A 21,504-nucleotide genomic window follows, 5' to 3' on the forward strand; every position below is an offset into this window, starting at 1 on the left:
GACGACGCCTCTCCACTTACTCCCACAGTACAAAAATTAAGCCAAAATATCCCGGATACGGGAGCTGCCATCTGGAGATTTTGACGTCATTTGGAGCCAGAGTCTGCGCAGTAGTGATCGGGAGGTGGAGCCGTGGTACCGAGGTCCCGCCCGCACACCTGCCCCGAGACAATCACAAGCCGAGTACGGCCACAGCTTGCTAGAATGAGCCACTTACGTTAGCAGCATGGTAGCTGTTTGGCTAGAAGGACACAACAGCTAACCATGATATCTCTATAACTACATTTATGATAAAATTGACACATGTTCTATTTCAGACTAGTAACTGTTATGGAAAGATAAAGTTACATCTCCTCTCTCGTACAATCCCCGAGCCTCCGGCTGCGACTCCTTCACTCAGAGCAGCTGTCAATCATGTTCTCATGAATCATTGTGTATACTGCAGCCAGCCAGTGAGATATTTTGGCTTCACTTTTGGGGAGCTGCCATATCGTCCGTCTTTATATACAGTCTATGGTACCGATGCACATACAGATGATATATACTGCTTCATTGACAAAATTGCTTTACTGACAAAACTAATAGACTTTATTCAGCGATATTCAACATCTCTTTGAAAGAGCAGATGGCCAACCATCATTGGCACTCACTTGAAAATTGTTCATGACACTGTTGTTAGAAAATACTGATGAATAAAAATGAATTTGGACAATTATGGCGATTTTAGTGTACCCATATGTGCGCGGATGGCCCTTTGCATAAGTCTGTGTTTCAGGCTGATACAATTGTTGCATTTTCATTTACAAATCTTGCACAATGCACCTTTCCTTTTCCTGTGTGATAGGTCTAACATGTGAGGAATCCAGCATGAATGGTTCACATTATTTACCTTGGCACATGTCCTTCAAAGACGTAGGTCTTGTTGTCCCAGTCATCAGGGTCAGGAGAGTAGACCTTTCCAAGCACCGTAGTTGGCATGCGACCTGAGAACAGAAAACATAACAGTTTATCGGTTTACTGTTTTTAATGACCTTTAACTCTGTTCATATACATTTTTAGAGCAAAGGTATCACTCTGCAGTGGCCTTCCATTTATTCAGCAACGCTTTCAGGGTAAGAATAGGTGCTGCTTCTCAGCGTCTCTATTTATATTTACATGCATTTAAATGTGTTCTCTGTGTGATATGTCAATAATACCATCAATACCAAGATCCTTGGAAATTATTCCAATACATACGATATATTCCAAACACAAACACACAGCATCCACAATGAAGAAGACATACATATGTAAGAAGTGAAAGGCCTGAATGTACATGTGTCAGGCTTCAATCACCTTCTGCCTTCCAGCAGAAGGAAATACATTACAGAAATTGCTGTTTGAGTGCACAATGATTATAATCATGTAGAAAGAACGGTCGTTGCCTTCACTCTCATCCAACTCCTCAAACTCTGACCAATGTGGGAATTATTCTGAGGGCACCATGTAAATTTAAAGGAAGACCCTGACTTGTTGAATTTTAGTCGTTGCCAAAAACGAGGAAGAAAAAGTTAGACGCCACAGAAACAAACTATTTGCTTTCAATGGCAAAAACTGATGCTATGCTATTTTTTCCAGGTGTAAGAATATGAACAAAAGCTATGTATTGTGACAAACAACGTGTCAAGTTGCTAATCAGACTGTAAACAATGACCACGACACAGGAGAGGACGTCTTGGCCCGGATTGCCGCTGGCTATATTGTCCGTTGCCCCCAGAAGCTAAATCGTCGTCAGACCGATAGCTGATGGGTTCCTAGATTGACTCAAGAAGAATAAATATTATAGCTGTGATTAATTACATGTCAAATCGAGCAATGGCTTGCCTTTGTGACCCTTAGAATAGCACCATGGGAGTCGTTCTGACTAAACACCGGTCATGCAGACAATGATAATGTGGTGACAGCGGGTGGATTGAGGCAGAGGTGAAAAACACAATAAAAATGGTGTGCGCCTGTGTGCGTTAATTACTGCACACTCATTAGGAATTAATTGTCTGGCAGTATCATTTTCACCTACAGGGACAGAAAACTATTTTTGACATCAATATTCAGAATGTGCTTGAAAAAGTAGATGAAAACGAGTTAGATACATGTAAGTAAGTCTGGAGCTTCATCACTTTATTAATCTTTTTTTCTGTGTTGTTGGACACTACATCCTAATGATGGAGATGACCCTCTCACCTCTGTGACTGTTGATGAAAATTTTCTTCTCCCCCGCCACATGTGCGTGATCGTTCTGGTCACCGATGGTCACTGTCAGGGTGCTGGTCACCGTTTTGGCTGGATGGCCGCTGTCGCTCATAATGATGGGGATGAGGAACTCTTTCTGCCGCTCGCGGTCGAACGTCCTCAGAGCAGTGATTGTCGCCGTGCCATTTAGGTTGTCCTGGAGGTAGAAGTCGTTGCCGTGGCGATCCTCGGAGGAGACGGCGAAGTGGAAGGGCGGGCCGTTCTCCGGAGAGTCCCGGTCCACAGCTCGGAGGAGGGTTGACGTTTGGTTCATCCTTACTACCTGAACAAGAAGGGAGAGCATGAGGGGTTGTGGGTTGCTATGCTTTGACTTTTTATTCATTCATACCACCACTGGATAATAATTATACTTTGCTTCTTCCTAACTTCCTTCTTTTCACTAAATCATAGCATAATATCAGCGATCAAACTCAGTCAAACCTACCTGCGGTCCGACCACATTCTCAAAAACTATTGGAGAGTATGCCGCCTCGAACTCTGGTCCGTTATCATTTACATCCAACAGCGGCAGCTGGACTGTAGCGCTGCCAGTTAGAGGGGGAACCCCATGATCGGTTGCTACGACAACCAGGTAATGCTGTGATATCCTCTCGCGATCCAGAGGGCGGGCCACAGAGAGTACGCCGGACTGGTCAATGGTGAACAGCCCGTCAGGATCGGAGTCCTCCGACAGGCTGTAGGTGATGTCTCTGTTCTGGCCTGAATCGGAGTCACTGGCCACCAAACGTGCCACACTGGTCCCCACGCTGATGTCCTCAGGTAGCGGGGCAAGAGACAGGAGGTGAGGTATGAAGACGGGAGCGTGGTCGTTATAGTCCTCCACCTCCACCATGCAGTGCAGAAGGCTGGAGAAGTCCAGGTCTTCAACCTAAAACAGGAAGCTCATATAGTCACACGTGGCATACAAGTGCAGTATAAGCAAGATGTAAATGTGAAGACGTCAATATTATCAGTCAAATATTATCAGACTGGTCTGTAATGTTTCTAAGGCACTGTACGGTAATCACCCACACCAAGGAGGTTATGTTTTCGGCAGTGGTGGATAAAGCTACACTTGAGTAAAAGTACAGATATCTAACCAAAAAGAACTTTAGTAGAAGTTAAAGTCACCTATTAGAATATCACTTGAGTAAAAAATCCTAAAGTATCTGATATTTATTGTACTTAAATATTAAAAGTACAAGTACAAGTAAATGCTGTTAATAAAAAGCAAACAAGTCGGATTTTTTAGATTCATTAAGTTTATTCCTCTTAACATGTACACAACCTTAAAATGGAGGCTACATTACACTTAAAGAATATCGAGGTCTTCACAATTTAAAGTATTTAAAGAACAAAATCAATTCTTTTCTTCCCTCGTAGTCACAAGTAGCATGTAGCATTATCTGACATGCAGACTGCCTGGATATGAGCGGAAATCGAAACTTAACTATGGCTTTGAGAGCACTTTGAGAGCACTAGTCCATCACGTGAATGATGTAAATTGCAAGCTAGGGCCACCGATTTGCCAAACCTGCTTGCTTGCAATAGTACATAGTAGTGTACAAGTAATGAAAATGCTTAGAGGAAATGTATCAAAGTAAAATTACACATTTTATTTAGGAAATGTTGTGGAGTAAAAGTGAAAGTCGTTATTACTGAAAAACGACTGGCCCAATTTTCATGAAACTAGGTGGAAGAGTGCAGCATGGGCCAAGGAAGAACCAATTAAAGTTTGGAGCGGATCTGAATCACGGGGCGGCTACACTATTATTTTTCTCTTTCGTTAACACTGTGAGATTGGCCTCGGCGGATATCTGCCCTTCATGTGATTGCAATTAATTGTAATTTTCGTCCGAACGGATTTATAATGTTGTGCATAAAAGCATAAAAAGTAGTGAAATATTTGTACTATTTTACACCCTTGGCTATGAAGCAATATCACACCACCGATACATCTGTGTGCATGAGTGTGCCTCAGCTGATATTTATATCACCCTATAAAATTTCTGGTTGTTTTCCGACAGCTACCTCTCACCGCCACCGATATGAACAGTTGCCTTGTGGAACTTTAAAGTTCTCGTCTGTTGCTGAAATGTGACACATCCTGTGTCTTCTGTGAGTGACTTTATAGTTCTCTTCTCCGAGAAATTCTTTGTCTTAGCTGTTGACGGAGGCGCTGACAGGTTGATTTGAGCGGTTTATGAGTACTGACGAAAAACGAATAACTTTGAGATCAATGCTTAGGAAATTTCCCAAAACATTTTTTCCATTGTTTCCCTATCAGTTTCAACAATTCTCAAAACTTTCCAGGAACACATTGTATTCGAATATACCCAAACTTCAGATGCCTACTAAAATCAGGTACCACAGCAGTGTTCATCATCTGGCTTCTGTCAGTCTGGACTCGGACTATATTTCTAGTAGCTAAACACCCTCCACTAAAGGTTCCTTCCACAAAAGGTAAATTCATTGAAAGAATGAATTAGAGAGAGAGATTCAGAAGCTGAATCAAAGTAATCTCCAATAGTGCGAGACTGTGTGGTTGAACGTGGCTTCCACATACCTTCAGTGTGAGGTTGAACCTCTGCTCGCTGTGCCTTTCGTAGTCCAGGCGTTTCTTAAGCCTCAGGGTGCCGCGCTGCTCCTGCTTGTGACTGACCATGTAGAACTTCTGCTCCTGGTCTCCAGCCACAACACTAAAGGTCAGCTGGGCATTTTCTCCAGTGTCTCTGTCCTCTGCATTGAGCTCCAGGACCTTAGAACAAGCAATAACATCCATGTGATTAAACTATCTCATTTGGGATTGTTGGCTTCTTACATTTTTGATACGTTAATTGAAATCTCTAAGGTGGTAGTGCATTTTTGACAATAGCAGAGTTTAAAACAGTGAAGCCAGTTGGGGATTCTAGTTGCCATCAGCTTGTATTATGACTAGGGCTGTCAAAGATAAGGTGATAATAATCCGTTAATGAAAAATTTGTTTTAACGCCACTAATTTCTTTAACGCATTAACGCAACTTAGCGGGCTCAGTGTTAAAGCGAGACCTCCCTGTGAAGCACAACAGAAAACAACAAACCCATTTTAACAATTCTAATGCAAATCTTTCAGACCTGAATCCATTTAAAAAAAATGTTTTTCCTGTTTGTTTGGTTTTTTCTTCATTCATGTAAAAATTAGGCTTAATCTACATTTTATATATATATTTAACTCATGTCTTTATTATATTTTTTGCATAACCAGTATGATTAATATTTCAGACAAGACTGTAAACTGTCTTAAACTTTATAATGAATTTTCCCCATTGCTGGTTGGTTTAACAATGTAACTATATTAGATTATATATTAACTTTATTGTATTGTTGGAGTTATTATGTAGACCTGTTTGGTGCATTATTTGTATATGGTTCAGCAAAATGCCGCCTACTGTTATACTAAAGCACCGCCTACTGACCAATCACAGCTAGATGCGCAGATGATATGATAATATTACACAAATAAAGAAGAAGTTGCAGTCATAACCCAGGCTAAAAACTACACAGTTAAAACTGACAAATGCAAAAAAAGGACAGCTGGATGTATGCTGTGGGTGCCTATCATTTTGAATTATGTTTCTATATTTATTTTTTACTTTCTCTTTAGTCCGTTTCACACCACCGGAGTCGGGGACGCAGCTGAAAGAAGGCTGAAATAGTCAATTACGCCACATTATTGCTAAATGGTATAATGAAGTGTAATCTATTTATCTATTATATTTGGAAGGCTATATCTATATCACTGCTCCATCTCGATGAATACATCTGACTTTTGAGTGTTCCGGTAAATTAAGTCTTATTTAATTAATAAGAATTTAAGTAAATTTAATCAAGTCTGCTAATTTGCTCATTGGCATTTTTTTTTCTTTTACCAGCTGTCCTTTCTGCATTTGGCAGCTGCAGCTGTGTTACTTTTAGTCTGGATTATGTGTTTACGCCATGTTTGCAGAGGTGATTTAAAATAAATTAGAGAATATGGTTTCTGTGGCTAATAGCTAGACTAATGAAGTTTACAGCCTCTTGACACTCTCATTCATTCACAATCTTTCTGTCTCTCTTTCTCTCTCTCTCACCGAATCCTACTCTATCAGCTGACTTCGGGCGTTTCACTCTTAGTTAACCAACCAGATTCTGCCATGATCTCCGTGAGCCAATCATATTGTTGCTATCAAATTTTAAAACTGTTCTCCTCCCTGCAGTGCGAACCGATGCAACCCGTCTCCACCCCATCACCTCCAGTAGTCATCATATTCAGTGCCCAGTCCTGCTCTACATCCCTTCATCGGATCTACAGCTACTCCCTTCACCACCACCACCAGTGTCTGGACTCCGGGGTGAATATACCTTATCTCACCATGGCATCACTACCCCCTTTAATATGCGATGTGTAATCGCCAAAGACTTTGCACTATTCATCTTGTCATGCACCATGTAATAAATAATTGTTTCATTCGTCTCTCCTGATTGAAATAAAGATGGTGCCAACCCACCTCTGCATTGGGCTCAGCGCTCTCAGAGATCCTGGCCAGGCAGGAGTGATCAGTGAATCTTGGAGCGTGATCGTTCACATCCTTGATCTGAATGGTAGCAGTTCCAGTTCCTGTCATCCCTCCCCCATCTCTGGCCTCCACAACCAGCAGGTAGGACTCCACCTGCTCCCTGTCCAGACCGCCCATGGCTACACTGATGGTACCAGTGGTGGGGTTGATGGTGAACATCTCGGAGAAAGTCGGCACTCCTCCCACCTCGATGTTTGTGGCGTCCAAGCTACCCATAATCCTGTAGGAGAGCACGGCGTTCTGCCCCACAGCTGAGTCGTCCATGTCGGTGGCCGTCATCTCCATCACGGACGTCCCCACCACCGAGTTCTCCGCCACGTCTCCGTGGCAGCTGGGGGCGCAGGTGAAGACGGGCGCGTTGTCGTTGATGTCCCACACGTTGATGATGACGTCGGTGAAGCCCGTCAGACCTTCGCCGCCCTCGTCCGTGGCCAGGACGACGAAGCGCCACACGGCGCGTTCCTCGCGGTCCAGGGTCCGCTGAGCGTAGATCTTGCCCGTGACCTCGTCAATTATGAATTCACTCTCCGCACCCTGGCCATGGAGAGAGTAACGCAGGGCCTCCTGGTCAGCATCCTTATCTGGGTCAGACGCCGTCACCTACAACATCGAAAGACAGAGATGGGGATGAGAGCGTAATCACGTTTTTTTTACATTGTTTAATTATTGAAAAGCTGCTGACTAGGAGTAATACCTCGACTGGAAGCACTCGACAACTTCTCTGTGCAGTTATGAACTCTGTGATAGGTAAACCTGGCAGAGGTCCAACATCCTCACCCCAACCCCCACCTCTCCTGCGTCTCTTCTGCTCCTTCTCACTCATCCTCAACACATCAACACCAATTACACCCCCCTGGGCAGGCCAAAGATGTTTCAATTTAGCGTGGTAATTGCGGTGTGATGTAGAGCCAAAATGAACTTCTGTTCTTTTAAAAGAGTAAGACTTATGCTCTTAAGAGAGGGAAGAGAGCACCAGGCTTTACTATGAATAACTTTAAAGGGGTTGAAAACAGAGTATCTGTCTCATGTAATAGAGACACGGTTAATAATGGTGAGAACCTATTCAAAGAGTGAGTTATTAATCTATAACTGAGCTAAGCTAGATGTTTAATGCCATGTGCAGGCACCCAGAGCTACAGTAGTACATCATATTTGTAGAGAGACCGGACCAAACTCTGTGTATAAATGTATGTGTATAAATCACGGACTGGTTATGGTATAAACAAGAAAGTTTCCGCCGTATTTATGACTAGATGACGTTATGTTGACTGTTGTAGCAGCTACATGTGAGTATAGCCCGGCACTGATCGATACAAACTCCATTCAGAAAACAAGCAATTTAAAAGTTGTTTGCTTGTTGTCTTGTGACATTTTACAAATCAACATCATTATGTTGTTATTTCGGCGTCATTTTTTATCTGTTTATTGCAATTGAATCACAGCACAATCTGTTTATTTTGGGTTCATACTGCAATAGCGACATGTGGCTTGCTAGATACAGACAAATGCACTGTATGTGAATACAGCTCACCACCGGTGATGTTATGAGCCCAGACACGACAGCGTTTGGTTTTCAAATATATCTGTGATAAATCATATAATATATCTCTCTTGGTGTGAACGCAACATAAGTGTGACAATTTACACAAGCTGAAATGTGTGTTCTATTTGCTAGAATGATAGAGTGATTCAGGGTTAAAGCCTGAATGATATCACAATAGAGCATATCTGGTCATAATCACTGAATAAAAACTAAAATCAATCTTTTTTTTTTTTTTTAAAACAGATCCCTCCAAACGAAAGAAAGGGATAGAACTGAATAACGGTGACCTTAATCTCAATTCGATTTCTGCTGACTTTTAAAGAAACTTTAAAGAATAAGAGAATAAATGTTGACTCAAGGCAAAAGACAAATCTATGATTAATACTGAAATAAATAAGCATTTCATTTTGAACATTTTGAACTACTCGAGACTTAATAACTCGATAGACATTCAACAAAACTTTTTTTTTCCATTCAGCGGATAATGTGACTTCTGCAAAAAAGTAAGGCTGATGGTGTAACAAATACGCAGGCCTTGAACATTTCAATGTATTACAAGAATGAATGTGTGTAATTGATCGTCAGTAAAGCCACATTCCCCTTTGTTTCTGTTGCTATGCCAGTCAGACTTTCCATTTACACAACAGGAAAATTTACCACTCAAAATGTCTGGTATTAGATTTCAGATGAAGGTAGACAAAAGCAGGATCTTATTTCTAGCTGGCGACTATCGATCGATACATACTTATATGATATTGAGCTAAAAGACTAAAGATTGTATTGCAGTGTATAAGTAGTTGGTCCTAATTTTACAAGAATTATCAGTGGGCATATTTTTGACAAACAAGATGGGTTTGATTAAAGGGCACATATCACGAAAAACTCACTTATTCAGTGCTTGTGCACATACATTTGGCTATCTGGAGTTCCTACCAACCCACAAACTGTGAAATAAGACAACCCAGTTAGTTGTTTGTGGGCTGTCTAGATCCGAAAACATGTGATTCGACAAGCCATTCAGATTTGGCTCCCCTTCATATGTCAGGAACTGAATACTGATACTGAAAATACAAGTATGAACCTGAAAATGAGCTCCTTTAATCATTTAGTGACTGTCTAATTGCATGTGATAACCTGAATAATATGCTAAGTAAACAGATGACTGTAAAACCTCTCACAAGCTACATCATGCAGCTGAATAACGATTGCACTGTACCTGTAGCACAAACACCGGTGAGCCATCCAGCTCCTCCGTTACGCTGCCGTAGTACTCGTTAACGGTGAACACCGGAGCCTCGTCGTTCTTGTTAACCACGTTCACCGTCACTGTTGTGTAATCCTCCCACTTCCCATCTGAAGACAGGACGTGCAGCTTGTACCTGAGCAAAAGTTACAGCTTTGTCAGGGGATTTCACAAAATACGATCCTAATTGGATTGGTAAAACGATAGTTGATTGAAATTATATTAAACACTGAAACTACAGAGTTATAGTTGATTTTTTAAGTATCAAAAGTGGAGTTTAAAGCTATAGCATTTATTGTGCCAGAAGGTAATACAACAGGGGAAATAACACTGTATATTTGAGGTAAAATCCTTCAGCATATATTTACTTGAGTTAAAAAGTAAACATTGTGTCTGAAAGGATTCTTCCCTGGAAGGTGTTCCTACCTTTTGTTCTGTTCATAGTCCAGAGGCTGGGCGATAAAGATGGTGCCCACCTCTGGTTCCACATCAAACACTCCTCCCGTGTTCCCTGATGTGATCTGGTAGCGCAGCTTAGCGTTTCCACCTGCAGAACAGGGAGAAGATGAAGGTGTTGAAGTACAGTTTGTATAAATCAACCTTAGTTACTGACAAGCAGAGTATCCTAAGTAAGTCTTGTTGGAGTTGTGGTAGCTTATCTGTTGTGTTTGTAACATGAAAGGGCTTTGGTGGATTGGAAGTCCCCATCTAGTCCATTGATGTCTGTTTCTGCCAATCCACCAATCTGTCTCCATTAACTGAGATAGATAGCATCAGTCCACTTTAGCTGGTGGACTGGAATCAGACATTGTGTGTTTGGTGTGATCTGATTGTTATGAGTCTTTAAACAACAAGCAGCATCAGCCCTCACAAAGGTGAACCTGTTGCATTACAATAGCATCTTCATGAAAATAAATCTATGAAGACGTACAATGTTAGAGAAAGAAAAACTAAAGCCTGTCAAATGATTTGTATTGCAATGGATGTCTATACCTTAGGTTTTGCAGAAACAATAACCTCACTGAAGTGTTTTCTGTCTGGTAATGTTACACAAAGACCATGTTCAAGGTCATGTTCGAGTGGCATCTTTGCAAACAACACAGTTAGTCCTCTCCTTAGTAATTAGCACCCATGCTCTTCAAACATGACATTTCTACAGTTTAAGTTAAGCCACCGTTTTGTTTCTATGACAATACATAAAACAATGACAAAGTAATAATTCCCTTTTTGATGTCACTGATAAGATAGACCATGTTCACAACACAATGCAAAAATAAAGGAATGTACTTCCATTTGATAGAATTATTCTTCAGAAAATAATAAAGCATTTTTTTTATATAATAGGAACATCCATACTTTACATGTTAGAACCTTCTGGTTAACATTACTCACATCACCCAACAATTGTATACAGCAATTAAATTGAAGTTTTAAAAGAATTTTAATTATTTGTCTAAAACCAATATGTTTACTTTCATGGGAAATGCAAGTCTTAAAATCATTATGAATCTTAATAAGTGCATTAAAGTCCAGATAAAGTAAAATCAGAGATTTGTTTCCAAACACATTATTCGTGTTAGAAAATAATTGCGGAAAAAATGTGAAAAGATGACTATATAGTACTGAATGGTGGAGTTAGACTGTTTTTGTGTTCAGGATTTTTTGGGCACCCTGAAATTATGGCTCGATGATGCACTGGAGCCATCTTTATCATAACCCTTCCCCCAGCACTATATAAAAACTAGAGCACATAGCACCAGTTGTTCTTCCATTCAGTCGGCAGTTACAACACTTATTTACCACAGCCTACAGTTTGCTAGCAGTGGCTATCTGGCATACCAGGACAGATCCCAGTGGGCCGTCAAATAATCCATTACATTTTGACCCTGTCTTTCTCTCACCGGTCCTCTCCGTGTGCCTGTCTTGCTGGGAGAGCATGCTGTGTGTGTGTTCCAGGACTTGGTTCACTGGCCAATCACAACCAAGTTTTGTTAAACTGTGCTTATGTCCTAAGCTCCGACATAGCCTACTATGTCACTACTGTTGCGGCTGTAAAACGGTGGATAAATGAGCCGCGCAATTTAATTATTTTATCCCCATCCAGCCACCCATTGGCCGTGGTTTTAGCGCCTTCAGCGGACACCCCCCCAGTGTTGCAGAGCAGAAAAAAATGCTTATTTTTTCATGACGTTGAAACATAATTGTATATACTTGGCATTTTTCATCATTTAAATTTGGCTGGGTGGTTAATGACACATTTTTCTGTGGTGTGACAAACGCAGAACACATATTTATTTTTGCTTTACCCGGACTTTAAGAATCAATTTGATAACAGTAAGTATAAACACCTCCTGGGTAATGTGGGCTTAAATGTATCAAAAAAGACTTTGTTAATCCAAATGTCATATCGTCTGCTGCTAAGGCTCTGTCTGCAGGTTCTGGAAAAATTAATTACCATTCAAACTTGAAGCAATTCTGCCTTTTTAGCCATCCAAAAGCTGATAATAATGGCATTTAAATTGTGTTTCTAGGGTGTACGATGGATTCAAGGCCAGGCAGACTTGAGGAAAGTACTGAATTAAAAGTTCACATATCTTCTAAGTCTGCAAGAGAAAAAAAATAAAGAAAAATCCATTATCAGCTTCCCCCCAATACAAACAAAACTATATACTATATACATTACACTTTCAGTGTAACTGTTTAAATATTGGATGTGTTCAAATAGCAGAAAATCACACAAGGCATTCACAGTGGGTACCTACGGTACAAGGTCCTGTGTGCTGAAGCATGTAAACACTGCATATACTGCTGCTTTTTTGGCAGTGTGCTCTAAGCTTGATTTGAATAGTTCCATTACCATACTTGTCTAGTAAACAACACTGAGCTTTCTTTAGAATTTAAGAAGAATAGTGGGTTGAATAGTCCTGAAAAAATCCAGCGTTTTTCATTGCCGGTGTGCCACAGCTAAAGTGAACTTACCAGCAGACGAATGCGATGGAATTCAATTTGATGGTGTTTATATTGACACAGAGGTATGCAGAGATTCACATAAGTAGAATTCATATGGCTTCCTGACAACATACGGGCCAGGATCAGCATTGACGAGGCTGTTGAGCCAACTCATTCTCACTCCCAACTCGTCTAATACCGCTGCTTGGTCAGTGCCCCGCGGCATTGGAGACCAACGCATAAGGTACCCCTCTTGCGTTACTTTTGGACGGGCCGGGGACGGCGTGTCAATATACGCTCGTTACATGCATAGTGTCCTTTCAAAATAAATTGGAAATCCATTATCACAGGATGTTAGGTTTAGGCAACAAAACCACTTGGGTAGGGTTAGGAAACGGTCGTGGTTGACGTTAACTTGACATGAACTCTGTTCTCCTGGTTGAAAGTCTTGTTTTTGTTTCACCCATCCACCACTCCTTCCGCCCGTCCTGAACAGACTCTACCGCTATTAATACTACGTCAATTGCTCCGACCGTCGAATAACGCCACGGGTGGGTTTCAATTGGAGTTATTTGAAAACCCAGTTTGTCACATACTTTTGCTAAAGGGTGCGTTTGTCTCTGATGCCGAGGGGCACTTACCAAACGGCGGTATTTGACGAGTTGGGAGTGAGAACGGGTTGATTGAGCATGGTATATAAACTTAGAATCTAATCAGATTTTAGGACTTAAAGCAGTAAGGTGTCGTTACTCTGCCTCCCAAAAGTGATTTTTCATTGAATAATGAAAAAATCCATTTGTTCCAAGTCATCTAAAAACCATATTGCTGTAAAGTTCCCCCCTCCCCTCATCTCGAAAGTTCTCTCCCCACCTCGCTTAATGTTTTTTTTTTTTTTTTTTAGAAAGCTGTGCAAAGCATCTTTAATAGTCTATTATGCTGATCAACAAAATGCTCCCCCTCAATGCAATTACTGGTAAAGCGAAGGTCTGCATCTCAATCACCATTGCATCTACCACCCCTCATGTTGATATGAAAGGGAAAAGGATAAACCTCTGAAGACGAGATGAGATTCACAGCTTATTAGCAAGATGAAAGTCAAGGAAGGAGAGAGGAGAATGCAGTAATCCAGATCGTTTTGTACCGTCTGTCTGTTGGCATTTTAAATGAGACATTTGGGGATATATGCAATTGCATCCCTCTTATTTTTTTCTAGTTTTCTCAATCTCTGAAGTATTTAGAAAAAAACTGCTGAGACCCTAAGGACAAAGGAAACAGCACAAGGGGTAATACAACGGTTAAAATAAACAAACAAATGGAGAGAAAATTAATGTTTTTTTCCCAGTTGTACCAATTTCAAAACTCTTTTCATCTCCCTCGGTGCTGTACTTTACTGAAACTGGAGTATACAGCCAAGAGAGCAAGGAGGGAAAGAGACACACTTATTCACATGCACATAAGAGTGCACAAAACCCGATACTGATAGACCACAGCGTGAGAAGGACACTTCCCTATGCTGCTGACGTGGATTCAATGTTCTGTCGTGTAATGTCATTTACATGTGCAGCATTGCAGAGCACAAGGAACAGCCTTCTTACAGCCAACATAAACAAGGCAATGATTCAGTTTACCGATTTATAATCTTACGCTGGACAGCTACGATAATACAAACATGCAATCAATTTCAAACTGGCCTTTAGAACAGCGGCTCCCAAAGGTTTCCTTCCAGTGTTTACGTTTCATCACATAAAAATATGAAGGCTAAGTGGTGCCTAGATAGTGGTTTGTTTGCAAAGCGAGGACTGATTGGAACATATTGTGCAAACCGATCAACAGCTGTTTAGTGGAACATGCTGTCATGTGGCAGGAGTAGACATCTTTTGGATGAAACAGTCGAATCCTTTGAAACTTCTGTGCGAAGACAGCAGCCACCTTGCAAGCCAACAGAAGGTGAGAATTTGCTACTGAAAAGATTTGGACCCAAGAATAAACTACTGTAATAAACCAGCCAGTTAGACTGTTATCAGGTCATTAAATGTGCGTTATCAGTGGTTATACGCCTTATAGATGTGGGACGGTAGGGCCCTGCTACACCCACTAGTAGGTTTTATCATAGATTCACATGGGCGAGCGCCATAAAAAATAATAAAAGAAGATAACAGCGGCCTCTAGTGGCTGTAATAATTATGACGAGCAAAAGCGGAAGTCAGGCGCTCTAGTATAGATGGCATGAAACTCCATATATGATGGAGGTTGGGGGCGATGAATGGGACACAAATGTTAACTTATTTCTTCTCAAAACCTTATAAGTTATGCAATTAATGTCATCTGAATAAAAAAAATTATTATAATTTTTTAGGAAAGTTACAGTTAATTAGCATATTGTGTAAAACAAAAATAGACAGAGCACATGAGGACATGTGTGTCTGCTGCATCTGTCTGTCTCCTTCAAAATGTGAATTCACAATAGTGTATGATACTTTAAATTAGTTTATTACTTTCTATTTTAATCTATTTTAACTGCATAAGCTGCAATTGGGTGCTTTTGACTGAGGAAGTCATTAGGAACAAATGGTTTGACAAAGTCATGAATCGCAGGGATGATAGAAGAAAGCACCTATGAGGTAAAGACTTTTTTTCTCTCAATTTGAGTACACACAAATCCATTGAGTTTGTTTTTGTTGCAATTTGTGTGAGGTTACTTTAGGTAAAATGCCCGGACTAATAGTCAATTAGTCAGTACCACCACCATCTTGATAATGTGACCTGCAATAATACAAACACCACAGATTCAGTACATTAGTCCGAAAGGATGTCATATTTTAGAACTAATAAATTCGACTAGAACAACTAGTACTAAGCCAACTCGTTTTGGTACTATAGTACTTGTACTAGTATTAATACACTACTACTACTAAAGTGAGTATATTTATCAATGAGATGTCAAAATTAAAAAAATTATAGGTATGTTGCATACATGCTTCTATACTTTTCTAAATAAAAAAAAAGAAATGCTTGCTCTAGTATCTGACAAAACAATACTACCACAACTGTTTTTACTCATTCACAGCACTATAATCAAATTATTATATAATTAAATTACCTGTTTCAATGAAAAAGTCCATAGAAATGTGAGGTAGTATTTTATTAGGTTGTCAGGGTTACAAGGACCTTGATTATGTCCCTTATTGTATGCGAGTCCAATATGATGGGAAAGTTTCACCAACTGCTGGTGGCTACTTTGAAAAATGGCTGCCACGGCCACCAGGATGTGAGTTAGTGATGGCTCAATATCGAGTTTTGTTCCCAAGATATCCATCAACACATCTGCCAAAGTTGGTGCTTTTATCACAAAATGAAGAACTGTTATGACATGTTGAGCTATGCCGCCCCACTATACTGTACATCTTCAATTCTGCCTCTATGTAGTGGTCCATACACTGATATTAAATGGACTGGTAAGGAGCAGTTAATACATAATATATGGTGTATACTAGCTGCATCAGCTATGCAATATGCACAAGCATCGTCCTCATTACTGGCAGCATGGAAATCCCTTCCCCGACCTCCTCCTCCCTCTCATCCTCCAACAACTTAACCTTACACACAACAAAAGTAGAATAATCAAACACGTCAGTGTGTCAGCATCCTCCATCTCTCTTGGTTTGTGGTAATAACTCTATTCTGGACTCCAACAGGTTTCTTACACTCACACAACTAAGTAAGCAAATAGAAAATATTTCATGACTTTATGTGGGTGTGTGTGTAGCTGTTGAAGGGTTACTTATCACAGGTGCACATCAGGCATCTGCACTCTACTATATTAAATGCTAGCTAATATGAGAGTTATACCTCTATCGTCTCTATATCTTCACATTTACAGTGCATCCTTCTCTCTCTCTTCTTATTTCTTTGAGCATTTTCCTCCTTGTGTGTGTGTGTGTGTGTGTGTGTGTGTGTGTGTGTGTGTGTATAGCAAAGACACCAAGGCCAGAAACACACTGTGTTTGAAGAAGCATTTGTAAAACCTCCCAGGAGCTGGTGTCAGCATGAGTATCACTACTTAGTTAGGTCAATCAGGGGTAGAGTGAGGTGAGTTGAAATTTAAAGTATATTTCTCTGAGGGTTATTTTGACAAATTTTGGATGGAAAACGAGAGATAATGAGACCTTTATGAGTCCCGATATTGACTGGCTCTGGCTTTCAAACACCTTGCTTACAGGCAGAATTCGATTGGAGGTTTTTGCAAAGCAAAAACACTTGCAGCAGTAAATACGTGAACACCATCCCCAGGCTCTGGGTGAAATTCAATTGGTTTGAATGATGATGACAGCTCAAAGTGCGGGTACTCTTTTCAATCCAACAGTGACTTTCAATTTCTCTTTTGTTTTACACAGAGGTATTGCTTCAGTCGGAAGAAGTACAATTTTCACAGGTGAGCCATAACAGGCACATAATGGTCCCCAGATGTCTACCATTTGATCCAGCTTAAAAGGTACAGAGTAGTGTCTGATAGTGTGAGGGAAGAATTTGTACCCATCAGCCTAAACTAAAAGGTGCTGTTATTAAAGGCAGTTAAGGCAGCAAGCCGACTAAAGCACCTGAATGGTAGAAGAACACTTGTCCACCACTACACGGACACAAGTTCATTATCATTTTGAACATGAGCCATGAGCAATAATTAGTCCCAAGCAGCTTATAGTTAGAACTTTTTCTTTCTAACTTCACACACACTTATATTATCCCTTTGCTGGAAACTTTGGTTGTTTACAGGAAAACTCCACAGGGCACCTTGAAGGTTGCTGCATTTTCAGTCTCACTACTCAAGAAACCCCGTAGCCATTTCCAGCTAAAAGGCCCTGATTGAACCTACTCTACACTACCTGTCCAGCACCAAATGACATACAGGCAAAGTTAGGAAATACCTGGTGAAGGAAGCCAAAAAATATCTTTCTTAGGAGTTGGTGGCGACAAAAGTATAGTGAATATTGGACTCTGATTCATCATGTGGACAAAAAAATGACACCAAATAAACGTTGGTCTTTGTAGGCTGGAGTGCACGTGGGCAACTGTTTGCCAACATGTTTGCCAGTTAACATGTTATCCAGTTAACTCTGTTTTGATGGCTAAATAAAGATCTATCAGCCCTACTTCTCTAAGTCTTCTCTGCGCCGATGAAGTGAAAACATTTTCGGTTGACTCTCATTCAGCTGTATCTTGATGTCTGTTGCGGTCACCCCTCTGTTACGTAAGCCCTAGTCACTTACAATGAGCAATTCTCCTTTGATGTTGTTGTTGATCTATAACTACCGGACCTTTTCTGGTCAGAGTTCTACCCGGTTACCAGATGCCTTCTGATAGTGTAATAGGTAGTGCAAGGCTTTGAGAGACGTTTCATTCCTCAGAGTAATAATGGTCTTGTCTTTTCTGTCATGAGCTGACATTTGCCTCTGGCTATGGGTGTCTCGTCATGTTCCACCACAAATCTTAAATCTCTGTATTTAAGGATCCCAGCAAGCTCTCAGATCCTAACCAGGTCTCTTCATTTGTGCTTTATTAAAGGAAAGTCTACTGGAAAGGTCAACCAGTTAGGCCTATGTAACTTATAGAGGGTGTTTAACCCCCTGAGATCTGCAATCCCGACTGACTTTACTGTCTTTCAGAGGCTGTAGCAAGTTCAGTTATCGAGCTACAATGAAGGGACTAAACTAGAAAACCCAAGGAATCATGTCATGCTAGCTTGTCGGGAAGGAGGCTAAATAACGCTACGAAGTTCTGCAAAATTTTGGCAAGGAAAAACTGGCATAGCCATTTTCAAACCAGCCATGCAGCCATGTGGAAGCATGTGCCACAATGAACTTCAAGTGAAAGGAATCACTGAAGCAGTTGACTAAACTGAAAACCACATTCTCAAACTTGGGCTAAACACAGTTTGTTAATGTTAAAATGTTGCAACAAATTGGAAAAATAATAAAAAAAACTCCAGGGACATGTACCAGTAGGGCTGTCGCCTATTCCTCTGCGGTAATGATGATTGGCTCAACAGTGCGATATGCGGTGTCATTGCAATTTAATAATTTCTTTTTGCAAATTATGTTATTTATCCTAATTTTTGTGCTATATAAATAGGTTTTATTTTTAGACCATGATTAGGTATATTGTTGCTTTTGAAATGACAAAGATGACTGTTTTAAAAGTAATGAAAAACTTGTTTATTGTTAAGTGCAGAATGCTGAAGGGCAATGATGCGCAGTGTTTATTTTTTCAGCTGAGACGCTTTGGTTGTGTCTGGTTGCTATGATACGGAATAGCCGTAGAAGTAAAAATGTCGGCACAAGGTAGAGTACTGGATCTGGATGAAGGTATGCTGAAGCACGTAGGGAGAGAGAACCTGCCGGTCTATGGCTATTAATATCTCCTTCATTGTTGTTTAGCACTTGTACATATAGGATGTGACGGTTGGTCGTTGTGTTATTTGTCCCGCCCCTCCTCCAATGTGATTGGACGGCGGGGCAAAAAAGTGATAGCGTTTTACCCAAAGTTGAACCCTCTCTGCGAGCAGAAAAAAAAACACCTAACGTGCAGCGCTCAGCTCAGAATAGAAGCTCAGCGCCTCGTCATGCTGTTGCCGTTTGTAGCATAGTGTAAATATTTGCTTGCCATCCCCTACGGCTGACGTGTAAATAGCACGGTATTGCAATATTGCAGTTAATGCGACGGCCCTATGTACCAGCTGCAGTCGGCGACATCTCAACAGTAAGAATTGTTTGACCCAGACGGTGAAGGTACACATTTCAGCGCTTGAGAGATTCTTTCTTTGCCTTTTACCAAAATGTTATATTCAATGGGTTCTTCTAAAGTGGCTGATTCAAACTCACATACTGCTGCGGTTTTTATGACTCAATGACATGTTTTGTAGTGAAAACCTTTTTTCCCACCCTCGGAGCAAGAGGGGGTCAAACAAAAGCAGTGAAGTGAAAAGTGATTTTTTTCCTTTTTTTTTGAGTGAGGAAAAAGAGAAACACTTTAGCAATGTAAATGAGTAAATGTGCTCGAATATGGGTTCACAGTACCAGCCCCACCACCACTCCTACACTTTCCGTTCTGTATCCACATCGCCCCCCGTTCCCAGAAACACACGTTCACATATACACATTCCTTTATCCATGCCACCCACCTTCGTCCCCGTCGTTGGCACTAACGGTGAGAATGGCGAAGCCTACGTCAGCATCCTCGTCCACATCCACCTCATAGGATGCCTGTGCAAACGCTGGCTTGTTATCGTTCACGTCACTGATAAAAACGCGAACATATGCTGTGTCTGAAAATAAAAAAGATAAGAAAGAGAGAGAGAGAAAGAGGAGAAAGGCGATTATAAACATGAGGTTGTTCTTATTCTGTCAACGTGAACATGAAAATCTGTCTATCTCCCTTTAAGAGATTTAGTCACTTTTCACCAGTATGCACACTAACACACACGCACATACACAGATGGAAAGTAGACATTTCTTCATGCACACAGACAGAAACAAAAATAACATCCTTTTTTTTTTTTTTCTTCCATCCACCGTTGTCTGCCACTTTTCTATTACAACTGTCATCCGTCTCCACTATTTCGGTCTATTTTACCATTAAATCCGGCTGTTTCTTTTTCCTTCAGCATCCGACCGCGGGCTGAAGCGGAGCACAAAGCACCCTGGGGGCATCGGTGTAAGGCTCGGTAGTTGAGCAACCCAACATACTAAGCTTCCTTTGATATCGGTATCAAAACGAGCATAATCTGCGATACACGCTTCAAGATGAGATAAATTATTTAAGCCAGGGTGGAAGAGATGTTATACAGTTCAGGGCACAGATAGCAAACTAACACAGCCCTTGGAGCTATAACAAAACAAGTCGCAGATGCCAGGGCTTTGCACGTGTTCAGAATCTTTCAGAGAGAGAGAGAGAGAGAGAGAGGTATAGGGAGGGATGGAGGAAGCACAGAAAGTGGATAAGCAGATGTAGCAGCCATCCCCTCATCCTCCCTCATGTCTGTTAATGCTGCACCAATGTTTTCACACTTTCACATACATGTATATGCGAAAAATCTCACCCCTCCCAATCCCACCCCCCACACTAACTTGTAAGTAGCAGGAGAGCCTGATAATTGACTGTGAAAACAGTGTTTATCAGGGTTATTTTTGTGACCACTTGACAACATTCTGCTGTATTTAGTTTGCAACTTGGTGCTGATCATGTGTGTCTGTCTGTATGTGTAGTAAGGGTGGGGGAAAAAAAAGATTCACCTATGTATCACAGTTCTTTGAATATTTAATGCCAGAATCTATATATGTATTACTTTGAGTCTATGCCGAGGTAGAAGGACGTTACCACTTTCATTGTTGTAGTCTGAGTAACGCAACGTCATATCTGTTCTTTATCCGTCAACCAAAACAAACCGCAGCAAGACGAAATGAGAATACAGCAAACGGCGGAGGGTCTGCACGGATACGTCCGGCACCCTCACATGTTGAATCCAAAATGGTAAACACTATACATCCAGTAAAGTATGGAAAGTATGGTTTCGCACATTGCAGGAAAAGTAGAGCTAGACATCATGGCTAAAGCTGCATATTAACTTTATCGGAACTTTATCGTATTGCAGTAACGTGCGGTCAAGCCAGCCGTCACTAGCATCTCCGTGGTCAAATCGGCCGACGCTACAACTGTAGAGCACCCATATACTGACATTTATGTTAAATGCATTCAAACGGCCCCGCTAGAGCTGACCATGGATGTATAAAGAGAACGGAGCAGACGGGAGAGCGAACGACGGACTTGAAGATGTTAGCGTAAGTATACACGTCCGGTTTTCAAAATAAGGTGTTAACAAAAGGAACTGTATGTACAACATACATATATGGAAA

General features: G+C 40.9%; 1 protein-coding gene and 1 long non-coding RNA gene across 2 annotated transcripts in view; one reads left to right on the plus strand and one right to left on the minus strand.

Moving 5' to 3' along the window:
* LOC141783216 (neural-cadherin) overlaps positions 1-21,504 on the minus strand; it is a 335,373-nt gene that overhangs the window by 143,048 nt on the left and 170,821 nt on the right. The window contains exons 16-23 of the mRNA XM_074660373.1: positions 19,773-19,916; positions 10,076-10,196; positions 9,623-9,785; positions 6,795-7,463; positions 4,835-5,026; positions 2,710-3,157; positions 2,221-2,547; positions 890-983 (exon numbers count right to left, since the gene is read on the minus strand). Coding sequence (XP_074516474.1) covers positions 890-983; positions 2,221-2,547; positions 2,710-3,157; positions 4,835-5,026; positions 6,795-7,463; positions 9,623-9,785; positions 10,076-10,196; positions 19,773-19,916 — 2,158 coding nt within the window. The remainder of the gene's footprint in view (positions 1-889; positions 984-2,220; positions 2,548-2,709; positions 3,158-4,834; positions 5,027-6,794; positions 7,464-9,622; positions 9,786-10,075; positions 10,197-19,772; positions 19,917-21,504) is intronic.
* LOC141783345 (uncharacterized) lies at positions 2,930-6,915 on the plus strand. The gene is made up of 3 exons (XR_012597253.1): positions 2,930-3,070; positions 6,504-6,638; positions 6,780-6,915. It is a non-coding gene; the product is annotated as an uncharacterized LOC141783345 (long non-coding RNA).

The sequence above is a fragment of the Sebastes fasciatus genome, chromosome 2 (assembly GCF_043250625.1).
Source record: "Sebastes fasciatus isolate fSebFas1 chromosome 2, fSebFas1.pri, whole genome shotgun sequence".
Lineage (NCBI taxonomy): Eukaryota > Metazoa > Chordata > Actinopteri > Perciformes > Sebastidae > Sebastes > Sebastes fasciatus.